Source organism: Dryas octopetala, chromosome 5, assembly GCF_963921425.1.
Source record: "Dryas octopetala chromosome 5, drDryOcto1.1, whole genome shotgun sequence".
Taxonomy (NCBI): Eukaryota; Viridiplantae; Streptophyta; class Magnoliopsida; order Rosales; family Rosaceae; genus Dryas; species Dryas octopetala.
The window spans coordinates 14480595-14503192 of record NC_141370.1 but is presented as its reverse complement, the minus strand read 5'-3'; the positions used below and the strand labels follow the sequence as shown (position 1 = coordinate 14503192).

Below are 22598 nucleotides of genomic sequence, written 5' to 3'. Positions count from 1 at the left end.
ACGACGCTTTTTGAAATCCTCCAACTTTCAACTACTTTTAAAATATCTTCCTTCAGATCCATTTTTCAATCCCCTCAAAATTGTAAATCGACCTCTGAAGAACAATTTATACTCCACAACCAAAACCTCACTCCACAAACTGTAAATCGCTCGCCACTTCCCGTGCAGAGCGGATCTATGCACGGGCAGGCAGGTATGTTCGCCACTTCTCGTGCAGAGCGAATCTATACACGAGCAGGCAGGAATGCTCGCCACTTCTCGTGCAGAGCGAATCTATGCACGAGCAGGCAGGATGCTCGCCACTTCTCGTGCAGAGCGAATCTATGCACGAGCAGGCAGGAATGCTCGCCACTTCTCGTGCAGAGCGAATCTATGCACGAGCAGGCAGGAATGCTCGCCACTTCTCGTGCAGAGCGAATCTATGCACGAGCAGGCAGGATGCTCGCCACTTCTCGTGCAGAGCGAATCTATACACGAGCAGGCAGGAATTTCTCACACAACCTCAATCACAACATTCTCAGAACCATCTCATAATTATCCTTGTTTCACAATGTATAAATGCCTCATGTATTTATTCTCAGATTCATCTCTACATATGCATCGTCATCTACACTTGTTGTCATACAATTTATTCTTTAAACATTTACTCTCAGTTTACTCCGAGCTTTGCTGAAACAAGGAATCCCTTCCGAAATTGATTCTTGCTCATGATCTTTCACTTGTTTGTTACTCAAATCATATCAAATGCTTCCTCAAAAGTAACTTAATTATTCTGTAAGATAATTACCTAATCATTTTCATTAATCCTCGACAATAAGTATTTCTTCTCTAATCCAGCAATTATTCTCGGGCAACCCTATAATTCCTAAATAATTCCTTAGCCTCAAATCCTCATCAATTCATTCTCATAATCCAAATCCTACACTTAGCCTTCCAAACTTAAGCAACAAACACACAAAACAGATCATTCAATAACAGTACTCTACTTTAAAAACCGATAGATTTCACTCACAATTTATCTACGTAAAAGACAGAAATATCCTTCACGGTGCCATTGCTCGGATACCAAATCCGGCAGCATAACGGCATCGTGAATGAGATTTCCCGAGCCCATGTACCTGTTAAGACCAGACAACCAACATTTAAATATTCAGAGTTCACAACTTCCGTTCAACGACTGAAATGGACGGTAACCACCACGCACGGTGGCTGCCCAGCCCTAACAACACACAAACACTCACCAATATGCAAACAAACCCTAGAACTGACCTTTAGATGTCCTGGGAAGGCTGATTGACAAGGAAAATCACCCGGCTCGCCGCCACAAGTGGCGGAGCCGACGGTGGCAGCGGTGGCACAAACTTAAAAATACCCAAATTGAACTCCAAACAATCCTAATCATATAATTGAACCTTTAATTGCACAAAAACAACACGAATTTGAGTCCAATTTCAAGATATCCAAAAATAACATAAACCCTTAAAATCGAATTTCTAAAATCTCAAAATTTAACATCAACACCTTAGGGGAAAGATTACCCGTACCTAGAGGATCGATTTTGTCAACTGGATCGATGGCCAATTATCGCCGGAATCGACGGTGGAAGCCGCCTGCTTTTGCATCGTCGATTCGCCGCCGTGAGCGATCACCGGAGCAAGGGGGTGACGCGGCTGGACTCGCCGGAGCCTGGGGAAGAGAACCCAAGTGGTCGTCGGCCTCGAACTCGCCGGAAAAGTTGAGTCGCCGTCGAGAGCTTCGTTCAGAAACGGCGTCGCTGCGCCGCCGTTGCGGCTTGGTTGGCTGATCGGACCCCACTGGAAGGTCGGCGGCGTGGAGGCGAGTCCAACGCCGGTCAGATCACTGAAATCCGGCGCCGGACGACCGAGGGTCGAGGAGAGAGGTCACGGGGAAGAGAGAGAGAGCCAGCGGGGAGAGAGGGATCGGGGGAGGAGAGAGAGAAAAGGGGGAGGCTGAGGTGGTGCCGTCGCCGTCTCCTGGCCGGACGGCGAGGGGAGCAGGCCGGAGAGGAGAGGGTGCCAGGGGAGGGGCGTCGGGGAGAGAGAGGGAGAAGTGAGTGTGCGGGAGAGAGAGAGAGAGAGATATAAAGGAGAGAGAGAGTGTTCTAGAGAGAGAGAGAAATTTCTAGAAATCTGAATTTTTAAACCCCAAATTTGTCATTTTACGAAATTGCCCCTCGCTTTAAACGCCCATAACTTTCAAACCGTAACTCCGATTGACGCGTGCCACGTGTCTACGAACTCGTGGACTCGAGACCTTTTCAACGTGCTCAAAGTCAAAGACGAAAGTCCAATATTTTTAAAAGTCAACTTTGGGTCGGGTTGTTGCACAAGGTTCCAATCTTGAGTCTAAATTCAGGGTCCCAAATCTAGGTTTGAATTATGAATTTTAAGTTTGGGTCCCAAAATTTGGTCGTAAATTTTTGAGTTTGGGTCTCGGATATATCTCTAGTCCGAGTGTCTAGATTGCCCCTCACAAATGGCATAGTTTTGTAGGGAATTTATATTGAAATAAAGATACTTGTATAAAAAAAAAAGTAATACTAAACGTATCATATTTATTTATCTATGTCTAATCAAAGGATATGTATCATTTGTATAGATAATTTCAACATTTATGAGAGATGTGATGAGTAAAGTGATTTGTATGTGTCAAATAGTTTTATTGAATAAAATAATTAAAATATTTGATGTACTTCATAAGAATACAGAAAATTAAGCTATTTACGCGGTTGTTCATGTCCAAGTATTTGTACGGGTATAGACTGTATAGTACAAATCCATATTATCAACGAATACAATTGTCAATAATCAAACTAATCAACAGATTTGGGTCACATCTCAATTGGCCCCATATACGAATTTCCCAAGCACATTTCGCGGGCCGCGCGTGGATCAATATTCTCACCTTCTTTTTCTTTTTAGGTATCCCAAATGCCAAATTTCAATAACAAATTAGAAAAGAGTACGTAACCACATTGCATGCATGTATATGATCATGACGATCAATTGTTTTCTCTTAGTACTGCACTCATCATTTTGTAATGTCATGATCATCTTCTTAATTAATTAAGCTCTGGTGATTAAATTTTGTAGTGGGGGCTCAAAGCTCAAAGCTCAAAGGTATTGTTGTTGCTTTTGGTTCTGGGGCGTTGGGGATTCCCGAGAGTCATTACTAGATGTCCCTAAGTCACTGCTCCCAAACTCCTGGCTTGACAGGGCTAACTTTCTGAACTTCTTCATGTCAGCATTGTATGCCTGTGTGTCATAGTCTGAGCTTCCACCACCACCACTACCCATATTGTATACAGTGGTCTGCCCTGGTTTTGTCCCTTCATTCAAGTCATCCAGCGATACATCTCCTTCCAATGCTCTTACTATCTGTTACCACAGTTCGAGATCTTATATTGTCAAATTTTCAATATAAATTATCGATTATTTAATAGTCTCTTGTGTAAATGTGCAGTGTTAAATTAAGAGATTAAGAGTCAGACAACATAATACATAAGTTATATGATACTCCTTAAAATTTTAGGTTATACTTTTCACGATTGGTCCGAACATATATACCTGGCTCATCTTTGGGCGCTTTCTACTGGAATGGCGGATGCTGGCAGCAGCACAGGCCACCATGCGCGCCATCTCATGTTGGTTGTAGTTATTGTCCAAGCGGATGTCTACTAGCTCAACATAGTTACTTTCATCCTCTAATGCTTTTGTGAGAAGTGGTCGAGCCTGCAATGTATCACATGTGTTTGCACAAAAGCCTAATTGAATACATAGTACTGATAGTACGTACATAACAACGTACACTAGCTAAGAGCTAGGAAGAAGCTTTTAATTAATTTGCTTAATTTTCTTTTCAGCATAAAATTAAAACTTGCAAAGAATAGAGGAATTAAGTACAAACCCAGTCCACTAAGCTGTCTTCCATTGCACTTGAAGGATCCACTGGTCGCTTTCCAGTTATGAGTTCCAAGAGCATGACCCCATATGAGAAAACATCAGATTTCTCTGTCAACTTTCCACTTGATGCATATTCTGGAGCCAAGTACCTGCATTCATTAGATACAAAACCCAAATTTAATCATGTATATTAATTTGGTAAGTATATATTGGTCCAACCATTAGTTATTAAGACTAATTAAGATTGAGTTAATTAAAATGGCACGTTATATAATTTGGTAGTCATATATTGTTCAAGCTCTTGCAAGTTAATTAAAGAACTCAAAATCAAGGATTTGGATTTTCTGTTGTGCTTGTTTTTGTTTGTTTAAATCTCAGTCATATATGACTTACCCGAAGGTTCCCATGACTCGTGTAGAAACGTGGGTGTAATTGTCAGAAGATAGCTTAGCCAACCCAAAATCAGCAACCTGAAAAAGAACATATTAGAAGGATGATGATTGATTGATTATTGTATGAATTATGCCAATTAATAATCATGCCAGCATTAACACACATACCATGGCTTCAAAGTTGTTGTCAAGGAGGATATTAGCAGATTTAATATCCCTATGGATGATTTTTGGGTGGCCTGCATGCATTGAATTTGCAATGAACTGATGAGACTAATTAAATGCACTCAAAACAGAGATCGAGATCATAAAATAAAAGGTATATATGTATAAGGTACGTAAGGGCTGCGACTTTCTTACAGTCTTCATGAAGGTATGCAAGCCCTTTGGCAGACCCAATTGCAATCCGAAGCCTGGTTGACCAATCCATAGGCGGAAGACCCTTTCCTGCAACCCCAAAAATATTTTCACAATTAATGGTTCCTTATTAATAAAATTGGACAACCACTAAACCAAAACCATAAGCGCTATCAAGGAGTCCGTTGTTGGTACAGTATTTGAAAGATATACCAATAATTTAACAATATGTAAAAAATCCATATTCTAATAGCAGAAAGATGAATGCGTCAAATCTAAAAGTCAAAAAACAGTCACATAACATAGGATGACTGCATTAGTAACTTTTTTAGTATATCAAATTAACATACTCTCTCATGTGTAGTCTCGATCATATGACATAGAGGGCAGATAAATAAAGACAAAACATACATTAAAGGTTTGTAGCACTCCCTATGCATTGTAAACCAATAAAAAAGGGAGAGAACATATAATATTAAAGGTTTCGAACTTAAAATCTCCTAAAATCAAAGTTTTATATTATGTTAAGCAATTAATTAAACCTAAAAGGTTAAACTATTAGAAAATAGACAACAATATATTGCATGCAGCTAGTAAAATTAGCTAGTCTGGTGATACTGACCGTGCAGGTGATATTCCATCGTGTTATTGGGAACAAATTCATAGACCAACATTCTCTGGCCACCAGCAATGCAATATCCAACCAGTGATACAAGATGGCGGTGATGAACTCGGCTAATGATCTCCACCTCGGCCGCAAACTCTCGTTCTCCTTGGCCGCTACCGGACTTGAGACTCTTGACCGCAACTTCTTTTCCATTAGGCAAAACACCCTTGTGCACGTACCCGAACCCGCCCTGACCCAACAAATGGGCCTGCGAAAACCCGTTTGTGGCGGCTGCCAGCTCATCGTAAGTGAAGGTGCTCTGGTTGAACCCAAGTGCCATTGGTGGTGAGGGTGGCGGCAAGGGGGGTCCCCGCGGTCCAGAGAAGTTTGAGCTCATCTCGCCGCTCAGTGGCATCTGATGGGACGGTGAAGTCCACGAGCCAACACCACCAGCTGCTTGTTGGTTTAGCCTCACCACATGGTCTGCTCCCATCGGATGATTCATGTTGTGCCATGCATTTTGTTGTTGTACATTGTTGTAGTAGTCACCACCACCTATCAGAAACCCAATAGTACGTGAATCAATTGGATTAATTAGTGCATGCATGGTGATATAGAGTAGGGTTTGGCACGTACCTTTGCGAGACGCTGCATAATACTGCATGTTCTCATCACGCCTTCTCTTCTTCCTCCTGATGCAAAGCACACAAATGATGAGCAAAAGAACTATTATCACCAACCCGCCAGCCACCACTCCTCCTATTATCTTAGCTGTGTCATCTGAGTTATTATTAGGTTTATCTTGGTTTTCTGGCGGACTTGGAGTACTACGCGCTGGCGGCGGATGTGATAGTACACCGGCGGCAGGCGCAGAAGGCCGAGAACGTCCCGGGGCTGCAGGTGGCGTAAAAGTAGTGGGGGTTGCGGTGGTCGAATTCCCTTTCGAAGGTGCAGCAGGAGGAGATTGATCATTGTTGGATTGATTATCTGATGATGGCGGCGGCGGTGATGAATCGTTTGGCGGTGGTGGCGGCGGTGAGGAATCTTTGCTTGGTGGGGATTCCTTTGGAGGAGAGGGACTTGATGGCGGTGGTGATGATTGAGGTGGGGAGTTGTCTGGAGGTGACGAGTCTGATGATGGCGGCGCAGGAGGTGAAGAGTCCGGGGACGAAGAACCGTTAGAAGACATTATTGGGTCTTCAACAAGTACCTCCGGCCAAGGATTATTCCCAAAATAGATATAATGTGGCGGCCGGAAACTTCACCTCTTCTGTAACTGCTCGTCTCAATGACTGAAGACCCCTGAACATCACCATGAATAAATTAATTAAAACAAGTGATTAATTAGCATTAATCTAACACACACACACACACACATATATATATGCAAAGAAATTAAATATTTAACAAATGTTCAATTAATTAATTTACATGAGCTACCAAGTAGAGATAGCAAGATTAATCTTGCTCCACGTACATGACCACCCCATCATTATTAACAGACCGCATGCATGCACACTGTCTTTGCTTTACTTATATATGATCTGGGTGTCTCTTCTTTGTCGGAGAAAGTCCTGAATCCAAATCTTATGGACGCTAGTTGTTAATAATAAAAAGAAAAAAACTTATAAGATCTGGATAATTAATATACTTTATTTGAGATTTGAAATAATTTATGGATAAAAATTAATATATATGCATGTATGTATATGTTTTTGCAAGTAATGGGGACAAATGACAAATGAAGGTGTACGTACGTGCATGTAGAACTACCTGGAGATGAATGAAGAGAGGTAAGAGGGTTCTCAAAGGAAAGAGAAAGGGGGGAACTCTGTCCTTGCCATTACCTCCTACAAAGGAGGAACCTTTCACCTTAGCTCTCTCTCGATCTCAAAACCTATGTTTCTGTGTCTGCAACCCCTAACTTAGATTGAGTTGGTTATGTCTTTTACCTGTTCCTCGCTGGAGTCCCGTGTACGTGTACTTGGTCATTGAGATAGTTGGCTCCATCACAATTAGCAACAAATATTAACCAAACTTCAAATATAGACTTTCCTCCACCTTCCACGCTTGTCTTCACACAATATATAACCCCCTTCAACTGAGTAAAAACAGCTTGTAGAGGTACAAGAATAGTAACCACATGTGTATTTCTAGGGCACGTACAAATCCATCATTTCATACCCATTTAGTAGTTATCGCCTCACACCACGGCAAAATTAAGTCCAATTCTAGCACATATCCGTCATTTTGTAAAAAGTATATTCGTCATTCTGTAGTAACTATATTCGTTATTAGAAGCACAGCATTTGTTTAGGATGGAAATGTCTTCCAACTACTCTGAAAGCTTAAAGTCTAAATGTCAGGGATGAGGTTTAAATTTGCTTCAAGAAATGAACTATATTCAGCACTCAACAAATCATCATCCAAGGAGCAAATGACTTGGTACATATATTTCAATGATGTTCTCATATCTGCATCATAGACAGCCAAATGGCCATAACAAAGATTGTGACCTTAAAACAAGTTTCAAATTAGAACTTCTCCACCACTTCGGGCATGAAAAGAAGTTCAGAATTGAACTTGCAAACAATCAAAATCCTTATAGCAATTCATATATGACAATTAAGGGTGTTCAAAAAGACTCTAATTATCCATTATCGACCAAAAAACAAAGACTCTAGCCACCTAATTAAGCAGTGGGAATCGTAGGATCCATGGAAAAGAGGCTGTGCATGAAGGCTGTACGCACGTGTACAAGGCTGTTCACATATGGAAGATACTTCACATATCCAGAATCAGAGCTGACATTACTTGTTAAAACTTCAACCATCCCTGCTTTCACATGATATGCAATCAGTTTCTTTCCATGAAGAATAATCACCGCATCATCATTCACACAAGCCAAAGCCCTCAGCTGTTCAGGAACATTGATGAATCTATTGAATCTGTCAGGGATGTTAAGACAAATTCTCTGCTTCAGAATCAGGTCTATATCGCCATAGATGTCCAAGGTGCATTTCTGGTCTTCATTGCAAGGCAGAATATAACACAGCTCCCCATACATCTCTGTCATAACGCCTTGTGGTCCGCTGCCGGGAGGGAGTGGCAGAGTACCATATTGCTCCTCCCTCAAATCAAAAGCCAAAATTGCCCCAGCAGACGTTTCCCAAAAGACCACACCCTTCAGAAAGTGCCCATCACCAATCAGCTTCAAAGCATCAAGCTCAGAGCATACTGTCTCAGCGAGTCTCCAAGAGCTTGACCTTGAAGAGTATATCTCAAAACAGACAACCGGCTGATCAGAAAAGGAGAAGGCACAAACAAGTTCAAAGTGTGATGAAAAATTAAGCACCGAAGGCTCAAAAGCTAGTGCCAAGGCTGATTCAGGTCCATGATAAAAGTCTGACTTGGGAAGCACTTTCCATTCCTTGGTTGCAGGGTTGCAGATGTAGTAGTCATTTTCACCATTGCAGCTTTGGCAGCAGAGCAGACCATTGCAACTGCTTCTCACAGTAACTGGTTCAGGCAAGAAACTGAGAGAAGGACTGGGAATGCCATAAGCATCATTATTGAGTGAGATGAAGAAAGGCTTGTCACCAGGGAGTTGACAAAAAAGGCCAGAGATGTCCTGGAAGTTGTTAGTTTGCTTGTGAATGAAGAAAGGGCAGGTAATCCACTGATCCCACTCTTTGCTCACAGTTCTGAACCTGCAAAGTGATTTGGCAGGGAGGAAAGGAAGAACATGCTCCATTATAACATCTTTGAGTTCCATCTTCTCCTTAAGCATTCCAGGGTATTTCCTACGAGCGATACTTTTGCAAGGATATTCATCAAACTGCAACAAAAAGAAAATCATCAAGATGCATTGAAGATAAAAAAAAAAACTGAAAAGATAATTTGAACATCCAGTCACATGAACAATGACAAAGCCTCCAATTCATAATCAAACCAAGCAAAAAAGGAAAAAGAAAATTAGAGTAGAACTCATCCAGGGACACTATTCTACATGAATGATTTTTCTTTAATCTAGAAATTGTTACAGGGAGATCTAGGCCCAAATAGGACCCTCTAACAGCTTGCCTAATCTGGTTGCACCCACAGCAGCCAAAAATGCTACTAGTAGGGCAAAACCTACCCTTCCTCTTCCAAAATTTCATATAAGATCTTCCAAGTAGATGGTTGAATTTAGAAAAAGTCAAATTTGTAGATAATTTGAGGTCCCAAAAATGTAATGTCAATGCAATCAATTAACCAAACAGGAAGACAGCAATATGATACACATGAAAGATCTCTCAAATGAGCAGGGCAGAGCAAATTACAGCTGAAAGAAATGATAAAAATAACAATAAGAGTATTAGGAGAAAAACAAAATCAGTGCACAAATAAAGCAAGCATCACCAAAATTGAAAAGAAAATCTGCTAAGTGCTAACTATTCCCTTCCAACCCTACACTGGTAATTAGAGTCATAAATGATTACTCTGCCACTACCAAACATTATCAACCATGTATTTTATTAGGTGAAAATAAATAGTCTGAAAAATAAAAGCAATCTGCCAATGACATACCACATAATAACCATCCACAACCTCCAACTGATCCGGAGATGGACATCGGTTCCCGTAGTGTTTCCCGCAGTCATAAAATCCATCTTCTTCAGAATCAGTACCCGCACGATTGTGATCATTATCCATGATATGTTCCCAAGAATCCTCCATTAACTCTGCATAACAAGTTGATTATAAAATTATAACACATTTAATAATCATTCAAGGAAGATACTCAATTGACCCAAAATCAAACCTATGACAAATGAGTAACAAGTAGAAAACAACACAGGGGGAGAAGGGACAAAGTACATATGATAATTAGACAGGGCAATCTAGTTTTCAAATAAAACTAATCGTATATTCCATTTCATGAGTTAATGAACCCATTACTCGACAAAAATTCAAGATTATAATCCTTAAGGAGAATCCATGAGAATTAAAATAAAAAATCTCAACTTACCAGATGAGACTCAAGAAGGAAAACTTTGATTCAAAGTGAGCAGGACAAAGATTAATTTAAGCCTCGTAACAATATTGCTGCCAAATTAAACCCTAATTAATTATGGTTGCTTGGTACAAAAGAAACCAAACAAAATAAGAATACGAAGTACAGAAAAATCAGGTATGGAGGAAATCACTGAATCTTCAAAAATTTACAGCTCTGTTCACGTAATTTTAGGAAAATGTTAAAATAAATTTTCTACAATCTCAATTCACGTAATTTTAGGACCTGCCCCACTTGGTAAACAATTTCGAAAATCAAATGCAAACTAAAAAATTCAACGCGACTTTCTTGTTTTCTCGGTAGAATTTGGTCTTTTTTTCGAAAATCGAATTCAAACCGAAATCACAAAGTCTTCAGTCCCGGTTTTCTTTCATTTCCCTTGGGTTTCTCAGTAACCAAACAGGGTAGATATAAAAAACAGAGGACGGTCTATTACGAAACCCTAGATACAAAAACACTCAAGAATGATCAAAGAAACCTCATAAAACAGAGACAGTGGGACGCTTAGAAATGATCGAAAACAACGAGAAAAACCCACTCATGAAAGTAAAACGAAGAGCCTGAAAGACTCAAGATTTATTGAAAAAAGAAAAAACCCAAATGAAAAAACAGAGCAAGCACTCGGCCCGTGAGTGTTGGGCTTCTTTCATGTCGAAAGAAAGAGGCAATGCGAGTTGGGTTCTACTCCATTGCCGGTTCGCTCTGAACTCTGAAGAACCCTAAAAACGACAATTACGACCAGCAAAAACGAACATTAAGACCAACAAAAAAGGACGACGAGAAGCTTACCGTCGTAGCCGTGAGAAATGGCCGACGATCGAAGCGAACGCTGACTTGAACTTGAACTTGAACAAGAGAGAGAGCGACTCTGTGGTCGTGGTTGATAGCAGTTACTTTGTAAGTTCTTCAGTTCCTTCCTTGGGAAGGGTTTGTATCGGCTTTCTATCGTGAATAGACACGTGTACGTCCGGAATTGATCTGGAGCTCAGAACAGGTCCAAGTTGCGTGAGGTTTAAGTTTCTTGTTTGTCAAGTGAGATATTGTAGGGCCTGTTGCCGATCCAAGGAGACTCTTGTTGGACTGTACAACTGTACTTAGTACATTTGTTTCTTGGAATCCAAGTGATTGATTTTAGTCCAAGTCATCAAACTATAATTGTTTTCTTTTCCTAATAAATTTATCGATAATGCTAGAGACTACAATTCTGCTATAATTATAAATGTTAGTATCATATTTATTGTTAATACATGAGATTTTATTTTTTTGGAGGGGGCGGGGGGGGGGGAGTCGAATTGGCACCTATGATACTAAATACATGAAAAGTCACTTGCATATTATTTTGTCTATATGTGAATTTTGAAAACAATAAATAATATTTATTCTAACTATTTACCTCATCCAATGTAGTAAAAATTTTGTGAGGAATAAAATATTGATGACAAAATGACACATAAGTTAGTAAAATACATATATTGACTTATGTATTTACTCAATATAGCTAATATAAGGGACAAAATATAAGGAATATGTGAAGGACAATACCTATAAGGATTAAAATTTACTTTAATCACACATTAATTTTATAATCATATTAAATCCAACCCTTGAATATATTATCCCTCGTATCAGTTGAACTTTGTTTTTACCACCTCCCTTCTTGACAAAAATGTCAATATTTGAAGATGCCTACAAAAATAGCACTTCTAGACTTTGAAAGGTCTAAACTACCCCCACTTAAGGACTTCCGGTGGAATGAAAGTATTTTGTTTTGTATCAACCATATTCGACTCATTTCTTGACTAATAATGAGAGATTCTTCATTAGGGCAGTCATGTCACGTGTCTTGTACGACCTCTGATCACGTACTCACATCACTAAACCGTTGGTAAATGCATTAGCCAATACAAGAGTCGATATTCTCCACCAAGATCTTGAAACTTATTAAGTAGAAACAGTTGTCAATGTGTGGAGCATTTAGTATTTTATTTAGAGCATCTCCAATGGACCAATAGTAAACTATCATTATCTTTATTTTGGACTTCTATAATGATATATTCTAAAAATATTCTTATCTTTAAAAAAATTTGAACTACGCTACATAGCCTACATAGTTTAAATATCCACAATAGTATATTTTAAGAATATTTTGAAAGGGGAACGAAGGGTGATATAGCAATTTAGAGAAAAAGAAATGTTGAACTCCAAAATATATGGAGTCTGATTTTGGAACTCAAGATTTTGGAGTACAAAATGTGAAACTGTAAGAAAAAAAAAAAATATATATATATAATAAATCATAACGATTTTTTAATTATCTCCGAGTCTAAATGGTTGAAATCGTTTCGGCTTAAATCTAATAATCGGTTATCTATTTTCCAAATTTACTTTCCCGCCCATGAGAATTGGTTTGCCGTCTCTCTTTTCTTAATTAATTTTCTCAAATTTATTTTCCGTTATCTATTAAACTGATTACGCTTGTCAAAATATTAGTGTTTGTGCAATAGAAACAGCCGTTTCGCAGAAAGCGAGTGTGGAAATGCTAGTATATATATATATATATATATATGTACAGGGCCCTTCCAATAAAGGATCTCTCATTTAGTGTTAAATGAGGGATCCCTTATTGGAAGGGCCCTTTATATATGCATATGGGAAAGTGTTTTGCAAATGGGTTGGAGACTCAACTACCTCTACTTTGATGTTATAGCTTACTATTGGAGATACTCTTACACAAGTTGTGATCGCGGGTATGGATAACCATCGACCATTAATTGACAACGAAGAGTGTTGATAAGGGTAGATTATAGTTTAGGTTAAGTACTTAAGTGAACATTTTTAAATTGTGACATTTTTGTAACCGCCTTGTGTAATGTTGTCATTTTTGAAATTTCACCCAATGAACAAAACAGCTTGTACAGTTGTACTCAACAACAAAGTTGAGTAATGAATAATTCACTAAGATGGTTTCCACTGCTAGGCAACAGAATTGCAAATGTAATAGCTAGGCTTTATCTTTAGTGCGATCCTAGTGGCAAAGTAGTGCATTGGCATAAGCCCTGATGTGAACTAGCTCTGGCAAGAACTTTAGAGATGGGTCGGTTAGAGATCATGGCAAGCTATATATAAAGGAAAACACCAACAATTGTAGTTTAAAAGCAAGACAGATCCTGTGAATTCAAATAGAAAAGGTTCCATCTACTTTTTTTGTTCTTTAGTCTAATATAAACCCCATATCATGCATGATGTCTCAAGCACCAGGTCTACAAAAAGCAGATGAGCAAATAAGCAGTTGAGTGCAAACGCATGGACAATTTAGAATGCCATGAACGCAAGCCCAATAAGAACATAACCTAAGAAACTTTACAAATTAGTTCAAACATAACCACCTATAAGCTGCCTAGTATCTTTTTCTTCATGGTTGCACAATGGCAAAATAGGACAGTGAGATGAAGAGAGGCTGATTAGAGCTCCACAAGGCTGTTCACATGAGAAACAACCCTTGCATTGCGATCAACTTCACCCACACATCGAGTTTCTTTAGTCTTCAGGTCATATGAATGGAGGTTTCCGCCACTGTGAAACAAGACCACATTTCCACTTGCAAACAATACAATACCAGAAAAGTTATCATAGGACACTCCAGATAGCAGTGAAGGGGATATAGGGATCTGATGTTTGCTTTCCCATGTTTTGGCCTTGCTGGTCATCTGCATTGTATTTGTGTAAGCATTGGACAACACATTCACAGTAAATCCTGTACCCTGAGCCCTTGTCACACAAAGCTTTCCATCCATCACACCCAAGGAAGAATACCCATTATTTCCATAACCATAATAATTGCCATTAAGGATTTGTGTACGCTCCATCTTCAGGTCAAAAACAAGAATCCCACCATCCGATCCCTGCCAATAAACTATGTCGTTCACATGAACACCGGATCTTGGCAAGATTTTTTTATTGCCAAAGTAAATCTCACCAGAAATTCTCCAAGACCCCTCCCTGGAGGAATAGATCTCAAATTCATATCCATTATCAAAATCAACTGCTTCAAAAGCACACACTAGCTTGTACTCAGCCACAAAGTCGAGCAAGGATGGTTCAAAGATGAGAACCAAAGCAGGGTCAGATCCATGATCACCACTGGGTTTAGGAAGTTTCTTCCACCGCTTAGTAACAGGATTGCAAATGTAGTAAGCCTTATATCCATCACGACCCTGGCAGCAAAGAAGTCCGTTGGCAGAAGTCCTTATGTCAACTGGCTCAGGCAAAAACTTCAGATTCGGGTCTGGAACACCATACGCATTCGGGTCAAGAGAGATGAACGAAGTTGGGTTTGAATGGGATTGAGAAAAGAAGCCTGAGATATCAGAAAAACTATTTGACTGCTTGTGGGCAAAGAAGGGAGTTGATATCTGGAGCTTCCACTCCTTACAAACCCCAGTGAACCTGAAAAGTGCTTTGGCAGGCAGAAATGGGAGAGCGTGATCCCTAATTATCTCCTTGAGGTCCATGTATATCATACTATTTCTGTTCGCTACTAACTGACTTCTCCTTCCTCGATCCATTAGGCTCTCAATGAAAACTTCTTCTCCTTGGAACTGCAGTTAATAATACCTTATAGGAAAGAAAATTAAGATTACAGGTTCACCATAAATACAATAAGGAAAAGATATCCGAACACACAAGCAAATGTAAACAAGACATGAATGTCATTCTGGTTCTTCTGAATGTTTTCATTTTTGATTTTTACACACTATCATGTTTTCTTCTTGCCAAGGGTTTTGAGAATATTGTGTCAAATGTGCTCTATACTCGACGAGATACTGGGCTTGACACATATTCCATTATAGAGGTAAAATCCTGAAAGGATAGTGTATCTCATAATCAATTTCTAAATACTTACCAAAATAAATTGTCCTATTTCTTCTTATGACCAACAATTATGAATCATTATTGGTTTATGCATATTTGCCCAATTAAAATTAGTTAATGACAATCTACATTTCGGGTTCTCCACAATAAATTTGTAAAAAGAATATCTTTCAAAAATCCACAGTTCTAACGAAAATTGGGCTTGCACTGTTTTTCCTTTCCTCACATTTATAAACAATAAGAACTGTGAGCATAGACAACGACATTTTCTTAGCAACCAAACAGACTCTATACAATCGAGAGGCATACAGCGAAAACCAGACCACAAAAAAACTAAATAATTTTCAAGGCAAAATCCAAACATACAGAATTAAAGTAAAGGTTTGCAGACAGAGTTAATCACGATTAACAACGCTAATTATCCGATCAAATCGATGATTAAAGGAAATTACAAAGTGATATTAAAAGTGGAGAGTGGAAAGCGATCGTACCAATCGGATTGCGAGTTTGAACGGCGAGAGCTCTTGATCGCGACGGAGATGTTGAAGAGCGAAGAGACGTTTTATTGAACTGCGAGAGCTCTTGGGGCCCTCTACTCGTGTTTAAGAAGCACTCAGCTTGAGTGCTTGACTATAAAAGTCTATGAGAACTGAGAAGCAGGAGTCAGGATTGCTGTTTGGATTCTGGGAGTATTACTATTCTAGCTCGGAATAGGACATTTCTATTCTAGTTGAGGATATCCTCACCATGAAATGTTAGATACAATTTTTTTTTTTTTTGGGTCAGGATAAATACAATTCATTATCTTTAAATTCTTGAAAAATGATTTATAATAGGGAATTACTATTGACTTACATAAGGAAATTATTTGGAAATTGATTGTATGAAGAAATTGCTTTGATTTATATAAGGCAATTAATAGTTCCAAGTCACAATTCAATCCACTCAAACTGACTAATTCAATTATTTTGACTGATTTTAATGATTTTGACGAATTGCATTGGATTGAATCTCAAAATAAAAAAATCGATATGATTGGATCAGATATTGGATTTGTTCGTGAAAATACAATCAAATCCAATTGAATTTTGTTTCATACTTTTTTTTTTTGTGGTCTTGTAGACATTTAAAACTTTAGAAACAATGAGTCATTTTTATCCTTTGATAAAATTTGTTAGGTATATTAAACTACAGTTTTATTATAATTTGTCATTATAGTTGATTTGATGATAATTATTATTTGTGTTTTAACAATTTTTTTCCTTTATCAAAAACCCAATCATATATTTCAATTCAATGTTAATTGAATCAAATTCTAATGTCAAATTGGATGAGATTGGATTACAAAATGTATAATTTGTATTGAATTGGATGCAAATTTATTAAAAACGAAAGATTTTGAACCGAAGAACACCCTATATAGTTTTTGGAAGTCAAGTATGCTCATACCTTAGTTTTCTAGGACCCTGGGGCTTGTGTGTTGAACTTGTACTTAGAGAAACCTTGGCCTGAATTATCGAATACAAATGCTTACTAAAATTTAGAATCTTCTTCAAATATTAATCCCACCTTATGCCATGGTGTCTCAAAATAATAGGACTACTTTGATAAAACCAAGTAAATTGCCTCAGAATCATAGGATTACTAAAAGATTTAAGTTGGAGACATTGAAATGGTTTAAAAGATCAGAAAGGACAAGGAAAAGTTCTTTTTAAAACATGTTCCTATACTCTATCCCTAGTAGGAATCCCACATCAAAAAATGATTTTCAGAGATTGGATTTTCAGGAATTGCAAGGATGATAAGTTTGATTAAATTTATAAATAGGGTTAATTAATAACTCATTAACTCATTGTATTAAATTCAAAAGCAACGGTGGCTACAATGATGGGTGCTCAAATTTATACCTTAAATGAGGAGCAGACAAATACCATATACATTATACTAGTGCTTCACAAGCAGGACAAATTAGAAAAACTATGGCCACAAACACAAGATAGAATTGTAGTGGCCCAAAATCTCACATCCTCATTCATCCAAAGCACTGGTCAGTTGGGAGAGGTCCTGGAATGGAGCCCTGCTGAAAAAATTGGAGGCCAAAGACCACAAGAATGGAGAGCAAGGACAAGTAAGACAGACCTTCCACAGCACCCAATAGGCCGAAGGGGCCATTGGGCAGGCCAGAGCCAGTTTTGGTTTTGGTGTACAAGGACCAGCCCACAATTCCCAGGACAGCCAAATAGCTCACACCCTCCAGTGCACCTATTGAGCCACCTGGTCCAGGAGGCAGACCACACCCAGTTGTCTTGAGGGTGTAGAGTGACCAACCAATCACCGGGGTCGAGACTAGGCCGCTTGCTATTGCCACTTTCTCTATAACGCCACCGCCACCGTCGTCGCTGCTTTCCTTTGCCATGGCTAAGACCTTGAGTGGGGCCTGCACCCTAATTGTTGTTCTATATGTGACATTGGAGATGTTAGTTGCTACTGATACTAGTGAGGTGGATGCAGGCGAAAGTAGCAACATCCTTGAGGATTTTACTGTACTGTATCAGAACATGTGTGAGTGTCTGAGAGACAGATGTTTGGAACTAATTTATGAAAAATGGAAGGGCCACTGGGGTCATGTGAGAAATTATTTTGTGTATCTAATACACTGTGCGGCGGTGTAATTAATTTAACGTATGAGTGAATATTATTAATATTATACCTTACTAATATAAATATATCATATAATAATACCCTTATATGTTGGATTGGTTATAACATGTGACAATATATCGAATACACATAGTAATTTTTTCAAGTGGTGACATGGAGAATGAACGCATTAATGAATTAAGATTATGTTAGATCAACGTCAATTATACTTTAATTGAGGACAAATGAAAGCCAATACATTTAATAGTTAAATCAATTATAAATATTGAAGTGACTTCAGCAGCCCGTAGATGCAATTGAAATTAAGTTTTGGGAGAAATTAAGGGTTGAATGATAAAATATACTGTAATTATTGTTCTTAATGTAATTGAAGAAAGAAAGAAATATCTCGTAGGCTAAAATAAATTTGAATAAAAAATTTCTATGCACGAGTGCAGTTTTGTATACTAATCAATTATTATTTACAAGGTAAAACTCTAATCACTAATGTCAACCCTCTTTGTTTCCTTCTACGTTTACTACCTTGTCTCAGCTCAGAGCTGACCAAACTAGCGTGAAATGGAGGCCGCCGTAATTGAGCATTGCCCAGCTGAGCTGTTTCCTTCAGCTGGAGCTTCAACTTGGCTCAAATGAGTAGCTCGTGCAAATAGACTTTATCTTGTGACTAATGCTGATTAATATACTGTTAATTTGTTACATACACCAATTACATTACATTAAAAGCCATCCAATGGACTCCAACCAGCTCAGCTACTCAGAAATAGAACCAAGTGTACCATATTATTAGGTCCCATGTCACATGGCTTTGCAGTGTGGAGTATCATCAACCTCAAAATCATTGCCACCTGGCAATAAGACCATTGACCAAAATATAAAGATAAAAGATAAATTGTACGTCACCTGCTGAATAATAATATAAAGTGGTGCACATAAGACTGGATCGAAGCCAACTTGATTGAATGGAACATAATAAGGATAAAACTATCTACAAGCGTTTTACATCCCCCCCCCTTTTTTAAACAACAAAAAATAAACCTGGTTGGACAAACAGAGCAAAAAAAAAAATGACAATTTGAAGTTTCTTTTCCCTCCATCTTACTCATACTTTTGAAACTGACTCCTCCCCAACCAGAACCGCGCATAACTGTCATTTGAATAACATACAGCAACGGCTATGTAAGAGATTCAAGCGGGGGGGTCAAACACCAACGACTTTTTGAACTTAAAACATCCTGAACATATATATATATATATATGTTTGTCCAACAAGATCATGAAAAACACTACCAGTCTACCAACCAATCTAATCTAATCTGAAGTTCCCTGTTCCCAAGCTAGAAAGGCATCAAGAAAAACGTAAATAACATTGACAGATTATGTGGGTCAACGATGCTTCTTCGAAGACTTGCTGTACTCAACAACATCATCATCCTCCTCGTCATCCTCACCATTGTCATCATCATCTGCAACTTCATCTCTCTTCCTCTTAACTTGTGAAGAAGAAGAGGGGGGCAGCACCTGAACTTCATCGTCTTCATCATCATCTTCAACTTCCTCCTCCTCCTCACCATCACCTTCTTCATTTCCTGGGTCCATGTCGCTGCCGCCAGCATCGTCTTCTTCAGCCTGTGCCACAGGTTGAACTAAGTAACCTGCACCAATGTCTTCTTCCTGCAATCAATCATATTTCAGTGAGTTAATGGATTGGAAGACCACAAACTAATAGAAAGTACGTATATTTCATAACAGAGAACCTAAAGACAAATTGACCACTAACCATAACAGCACTTTCAAACAATAAAATTGCAGCAGTATCAATAAAGGTGAGCAAATACTACCCTGAATAAACAACAAACAAAATAATCACAGAACAGCACTCCACAACCGTGTACAGCTAACTAGCTAAATCTTTCACATTTAAGGGCCAGAAAATGAGAACACTACTTACTCTATAAAATCTCCACATCAAATATTAGTCTTATGAATAAAAAGAGCTGGATAATAAAGTGCACTTTGCTTAAAAGGCATAGGAGGACAATTGACAAAAAAACAAGGCTTTCATATTTATATTTCTTTATCTACAGGATATAACAAAAACTAAACTTTCTACAGCATACTTATATTTGGAAGAGTCAAAAAACAAATAAACATTAAAACACAAATTCATGCTACATTGGAATTACATGATACTTCAGAATGAAGATTTTCTAACCAGAAAGAAAAAAAAAAAAAAAAAAAAGGTTTATCAGTGACACGAAATACAAGTGGGGGTTCTTAAAGAAAAATATTTTCCACATATTTTAACAATAGACCATCATTTACATTAAAAAATGATTTTTCCAACTTTATTACTACACATACATTGTCAAGGCAAAAATCACGTTTTCAGAGGGTTACAACTTACAAGGTCAAAAAACTACAACTATTAACAAAGAATAAAGGCACAACAACCTAAAACCTATTATAGTCCAAACCTTTCACAACATAATCTACAGAACACCAATCAATATATACAGAAAACCAACTTCTACCCAGAAGATGGTGCATGACATGATTAGCAGCCATGTCTCCTCTCTCCAGTGATCTAAAAGAACATTAGCTTTGGAACAATTAACGCAGCCAAAAAAATCAATCAAACACTAGATGTAATGTGCAAATGAGATTATAACGTACTATAAAGATAAACTTAGAACACCAAATATTAGAATATAGCAATATTCTTGCAAAGGGAGTCTCACCTCTTCCTCACCATCCTCATCCACAAACTCACCACCTTCTTCCATACCCTGCTCCTCCTCCCCTGTCTCTCCGTTATCATCTTCGTCCCCGACATCCTCCCCTTGCTCGTGGCCATCTATCTCCCCTTCTGTGCTCGTCAACCTCCCCGTACTCTCTGGCTCTGCAAGATCCCCCTCATCATTGTCCACTTCCTCTTCCTCATCGTCTTCATCATCATCATCGTCATCGTCCTCGTCATATTCTACCCCATCTTCCTCATCATCACTGTCCTCAATCTCATGAACCTCCACCACATCATCATCCTCACCCTCCTCTTCATCAATTTCCTCCCCGGAATAATTCTCATCATCATCATCATCGTCACCGTCCTCCTCCTCTTCATCTCCATCTTCACCCGCCACTGGTGCAACCCGAAACCCATTGGAGGCCTGGTGATTTAGTCCGTTGGCCCTGGTAGCTGTGACGGTCTCCTCCTCATCGGCATCACTCTCTTCATCCTCATCAACATCGACAACTCCTTCAATCGCCTCACTATGGCCATTATTCAGCCTAAGTGGCCGATCCTCGCCATCGATTTCACCGCTGCCAGGGTCGTCCTCCTCGTCCTCTTCATCCTCGTCCTCGTCATCAGACTCCGGCGGCTCGTTCTCCTCCGCGTCCATCTTATCCAAATACTTCAACGATTTAATCAACCCGAAAACCCTAGATCGATAATCCTTGACGCGCGTGACGGGACACTCATAGAGATCAAGCGAGACAAGCTTCAACTGCGCGAGCGGGGCAAGATCTTCAATATACTGAATCCGATTATTCGAGAGGTCGAGGTCTCTCAGCGAGTCCAACCCGGCTTCCACAAGAAATTCGAGGCCTCCGCCTATTCGATTGTCTGAGAGGTTGAGACTCTGGAGGTTCCGGAGCCTCGGGAACTGCTCCAGCGACGAAACGCCGACGTTTGCGATCGAAAGGTGCTGAAGGTTCTGGAACTTCTCCAAGAGGCTCGGAGGCGGGAGCCGACCCTGGACACACTTGACCGCACCGTCTAGGGTTAGCGCCCGAGCCGCGGCGGGGTCACTCTGGCCGTCTAGCGCTGTCTCGACGGCTCGCTCCCAGATCTCGTCCATCAAATACCAAACCCTACTTTATCTCATACAACGAGAAAAATAAATATAAATTTATCGCTAATTCTTTTTATATTTCTGGACAATAGGAATCGATTCAAGGCATGGACAGCACAAGAGCCAGAGCTTCAATCCAACGGAGATTGAAATGATAACATAAACTCTAACCCTAGTTGTAGCCCCAATCCTAGATTTGAAGATCAAAACGACACCAAATTCGAATCCTCTTTTTGAACCGCTTTAAAACCCTAATTTTTTGATGTACGGACTATCTGGTCTGCAAGTAGGAGATGCTTCAGGAGCAAAAATAAAAATTCCTCTATCTTTCTCTCTCCTATTCGTATTGGGTGAGTGGGTGAGTCGAGATAAACCTCTAGAGGGGGTTCGTAAGTCTTCACGCTCCGTGGCTAGGGTTCGGGGGGGCTGAACCTATCCGCAAGGTCTGAGCCTATGTAAATTATTGGAGGTTTGTGGGTGGTCGATTGAGAAGGCACGGATCGCTGACGTGGACAAATTGGACGGTTCAGATTCCAATTTGTTGTGTTTGTTTGTATGGGGGAGAGAAACGTGTCTCGGTCTCGCCATGACAAACACGTCATTATGGTGTAAATATCGGGGGTTCTTAGAGATATGCCTATGGGATCTGACACAATTACGTAATTGCCACGACGCTTACCAACGGACAGTTAGCGTAGCATGTCGTAGTTGGATATATGCTGGTTTCGTTGTTTTGGTTAACTAATTATTTTGTTTTTCGATTTATTTTATTTATAGTAAATTATAATTATATACTTTAATTATATACCACTTTATAACTTAGCACTTCAAGTTTAAAAAATTGTATTAAAGTACTCTAATAACTAAACTATGTCA

At 39.1% G+C, this 22598-nt stretch overlaps 5 protein-coding genes across 6 annotated transcripts; all 5 read right to left on the bottom strand.

Moving 5' to 3' along the window:
* Positions 1-3134: 3134 nt before the first annotated feature.
* Positions 3135-6575, bottom strand: LOC147284651 (proline-rich receptor-like protein kinase PERK4). The gene is made up of 8 exons (XM_086245719.1): positions 5916-6575; positions 5295-5834; positions 4676-4762; positions 4484-4554; positions 4317-4393; positions 3928-4072; positions 3588-3752; positions 3135-3398 (listed from the first exon to the last, which is right to left on the bottom strand). The coding sequence occupies exons 1-8, from the start codon at positions 6466-6468 to the stop codon at positions 3135-3137; spliced, it is 1902 nt and encodes a 633-aa protein (XP_086101845.1). The 5' UTR covers positions 6469-6575.
* A 1129-nt stretch (positions 6576-7704) lies between these two features.
* LOC147284650 (F-box protein At5g49610-like) lies at positions 7705-11219 on the bottom strand. Its single transcript, XM_086245084.1, has 3 exons — positions 11125-11219; positions 9849-10003; positions 7705-9117 (listed from the first exon to the last, which is right to left on the bottom strand). Exons 2-3 carry the CDS (start codon positions 9996-9998, stop codon positions 7972-7974), a joined length of 1296 nt encoding a protein of 431 aa, XP_086101210.1. The 5' UTR covers positions 9999-10003; positions 11125-11219; the 3' UTR covers positions 7705-7971.
* A 2286-nt stretch (positions 11220-13505) lies between these two features.
* Positions 13506-15828, bottom strand: LOC147284649 (F-box protein At5g07610-like). Of its 2 annotated transcripts, none has more exons than XM_086244540.1 (2): positions 15699-15828; positions 13506-14933 (listed from the first exon to the last, which is right to left on the bottom strand). In XM_086244540.1, the coding sequence occupies exon 2, from the start codon at positions 14898-14900 to the stop codon at positions 13797-13799; it is 1104 nt and encodes a 367-aa protein (XP_086100666.1). In that variant the 5' UTR covers positions 14901-14933; positions 15699-15828; the 3' UTR covers positions 13506-13796. The 2 variants fall into 2 exon arrangements, with proteins under 2 accessions (XP_086100666.1, XP_086100667.1); XM_086244541.1 differs by having other exon boundaries at positions 13506-14949; positions 15699-15800.
* A 1255-nt stretch (positions 15829-17083) lies between these two features.
* On the bottom strand, positions 17084-17856 carry LOC147284648 (anti-muellerian hormone type-2 receptor). Its single transcript, XM_086245024.1, has one exon. It carries the CDS (start codon positions 17732-17734, stop codon positions 17240-17242), a length of 495 nt encoding a protein of 164 aa, XP_086101150.1. The 5' UTR covers positions 17735-17856; the 3' UTR covers positions 17084-17239.
* Positions 17857-18804: 948 nt separating this feature from the next.
* On the bottom strand, positions 18805-22074 carry LOC147284647 (Leucine-rich repeat (LRR) family protein). Its single transcript, XM_086245161.1, has 2 exons — positions 20607-22074; positions 18805-19539 (listed from the first exon to the last, which is right to left on the bottom strand). The coding sequence occupies exons 1-2, from the start codon at positions 21726-21728 to the stop codon at positions 19252-19254; spliced, it is 1410 nt and encodes a 469-aa protein (XP_086101287.1). The 5' UTR covers positions 21729-22074; the 3' UTR covers positions 18805-19251.
* Between the last annotated feature and the right edge of the window lie 524 nt (positions 22075-22598).

Bases quoted from the DNA above. Each gene is read 5' to 3' on its own strand.
- LOC147284651 (XM_086245719.1), bottom strand. From the start codon at position 6,468: ATGTCTTCTAACGGTTCTTCGTCCCCGGACTCTTCACCTCCTGCGCCG. The intron at 4,555-4,675 runs GTAAGAAAGTCG...CAATGCATGCAG, and splicing joins TGCATACCTTCATGAAGACT to GCCACCCAAAAATCATCCAT. The intron at 3,753-3,927 runs GTTTGTACTTAA...GATACATTGCAG, and splicing joins AAGACAGCTTAGTGGACTGG to GCTCGACCACTTCTCACAAA.
- LOC147284650 (XM_086245084.1), bottom strand. From the start codon at position 9,998: ATGGAGGATTCTTGGGAACATATCATGGATAATGATCACAATCGTGCG. The intron at 9,118-9,848 runs GTATGTCATTGG...TTTTTGTTGCAG, and splicing joins TTGTGGATGGTTATTATGTG to TTTGATGAATATCCTTGCAA.
- LOC147284649 (XM_086244540.1), bottom strand. From the start codon at position 14,900: ATGGATCGAGGAAGGAGAAGTCAGTTAGTAGCGAACAGAAATAGTATG.
- LOC147284648 (XM_086245024.1), bottom strand. From the start codon at position 17,734: ATGTTGCTACTTTCGCCTGCATCCACCTCACTAGTATCAGTAGCAACT.
- LOC147284647 (XM_086245161.1), bottom strand. From the start codon at position 21,728: ATGGACGAGATCTGGGAGCGAGCCGTCGAGACAGCGCTAGACGGCCAG. The intron at 19,540-20,606 runs GTGAGACTCCCT...GATTGATTGCAG, and splicing joins ATGAGGATGGTGAGGAAGAG to GAAGAAGACATTGGTGCAGG.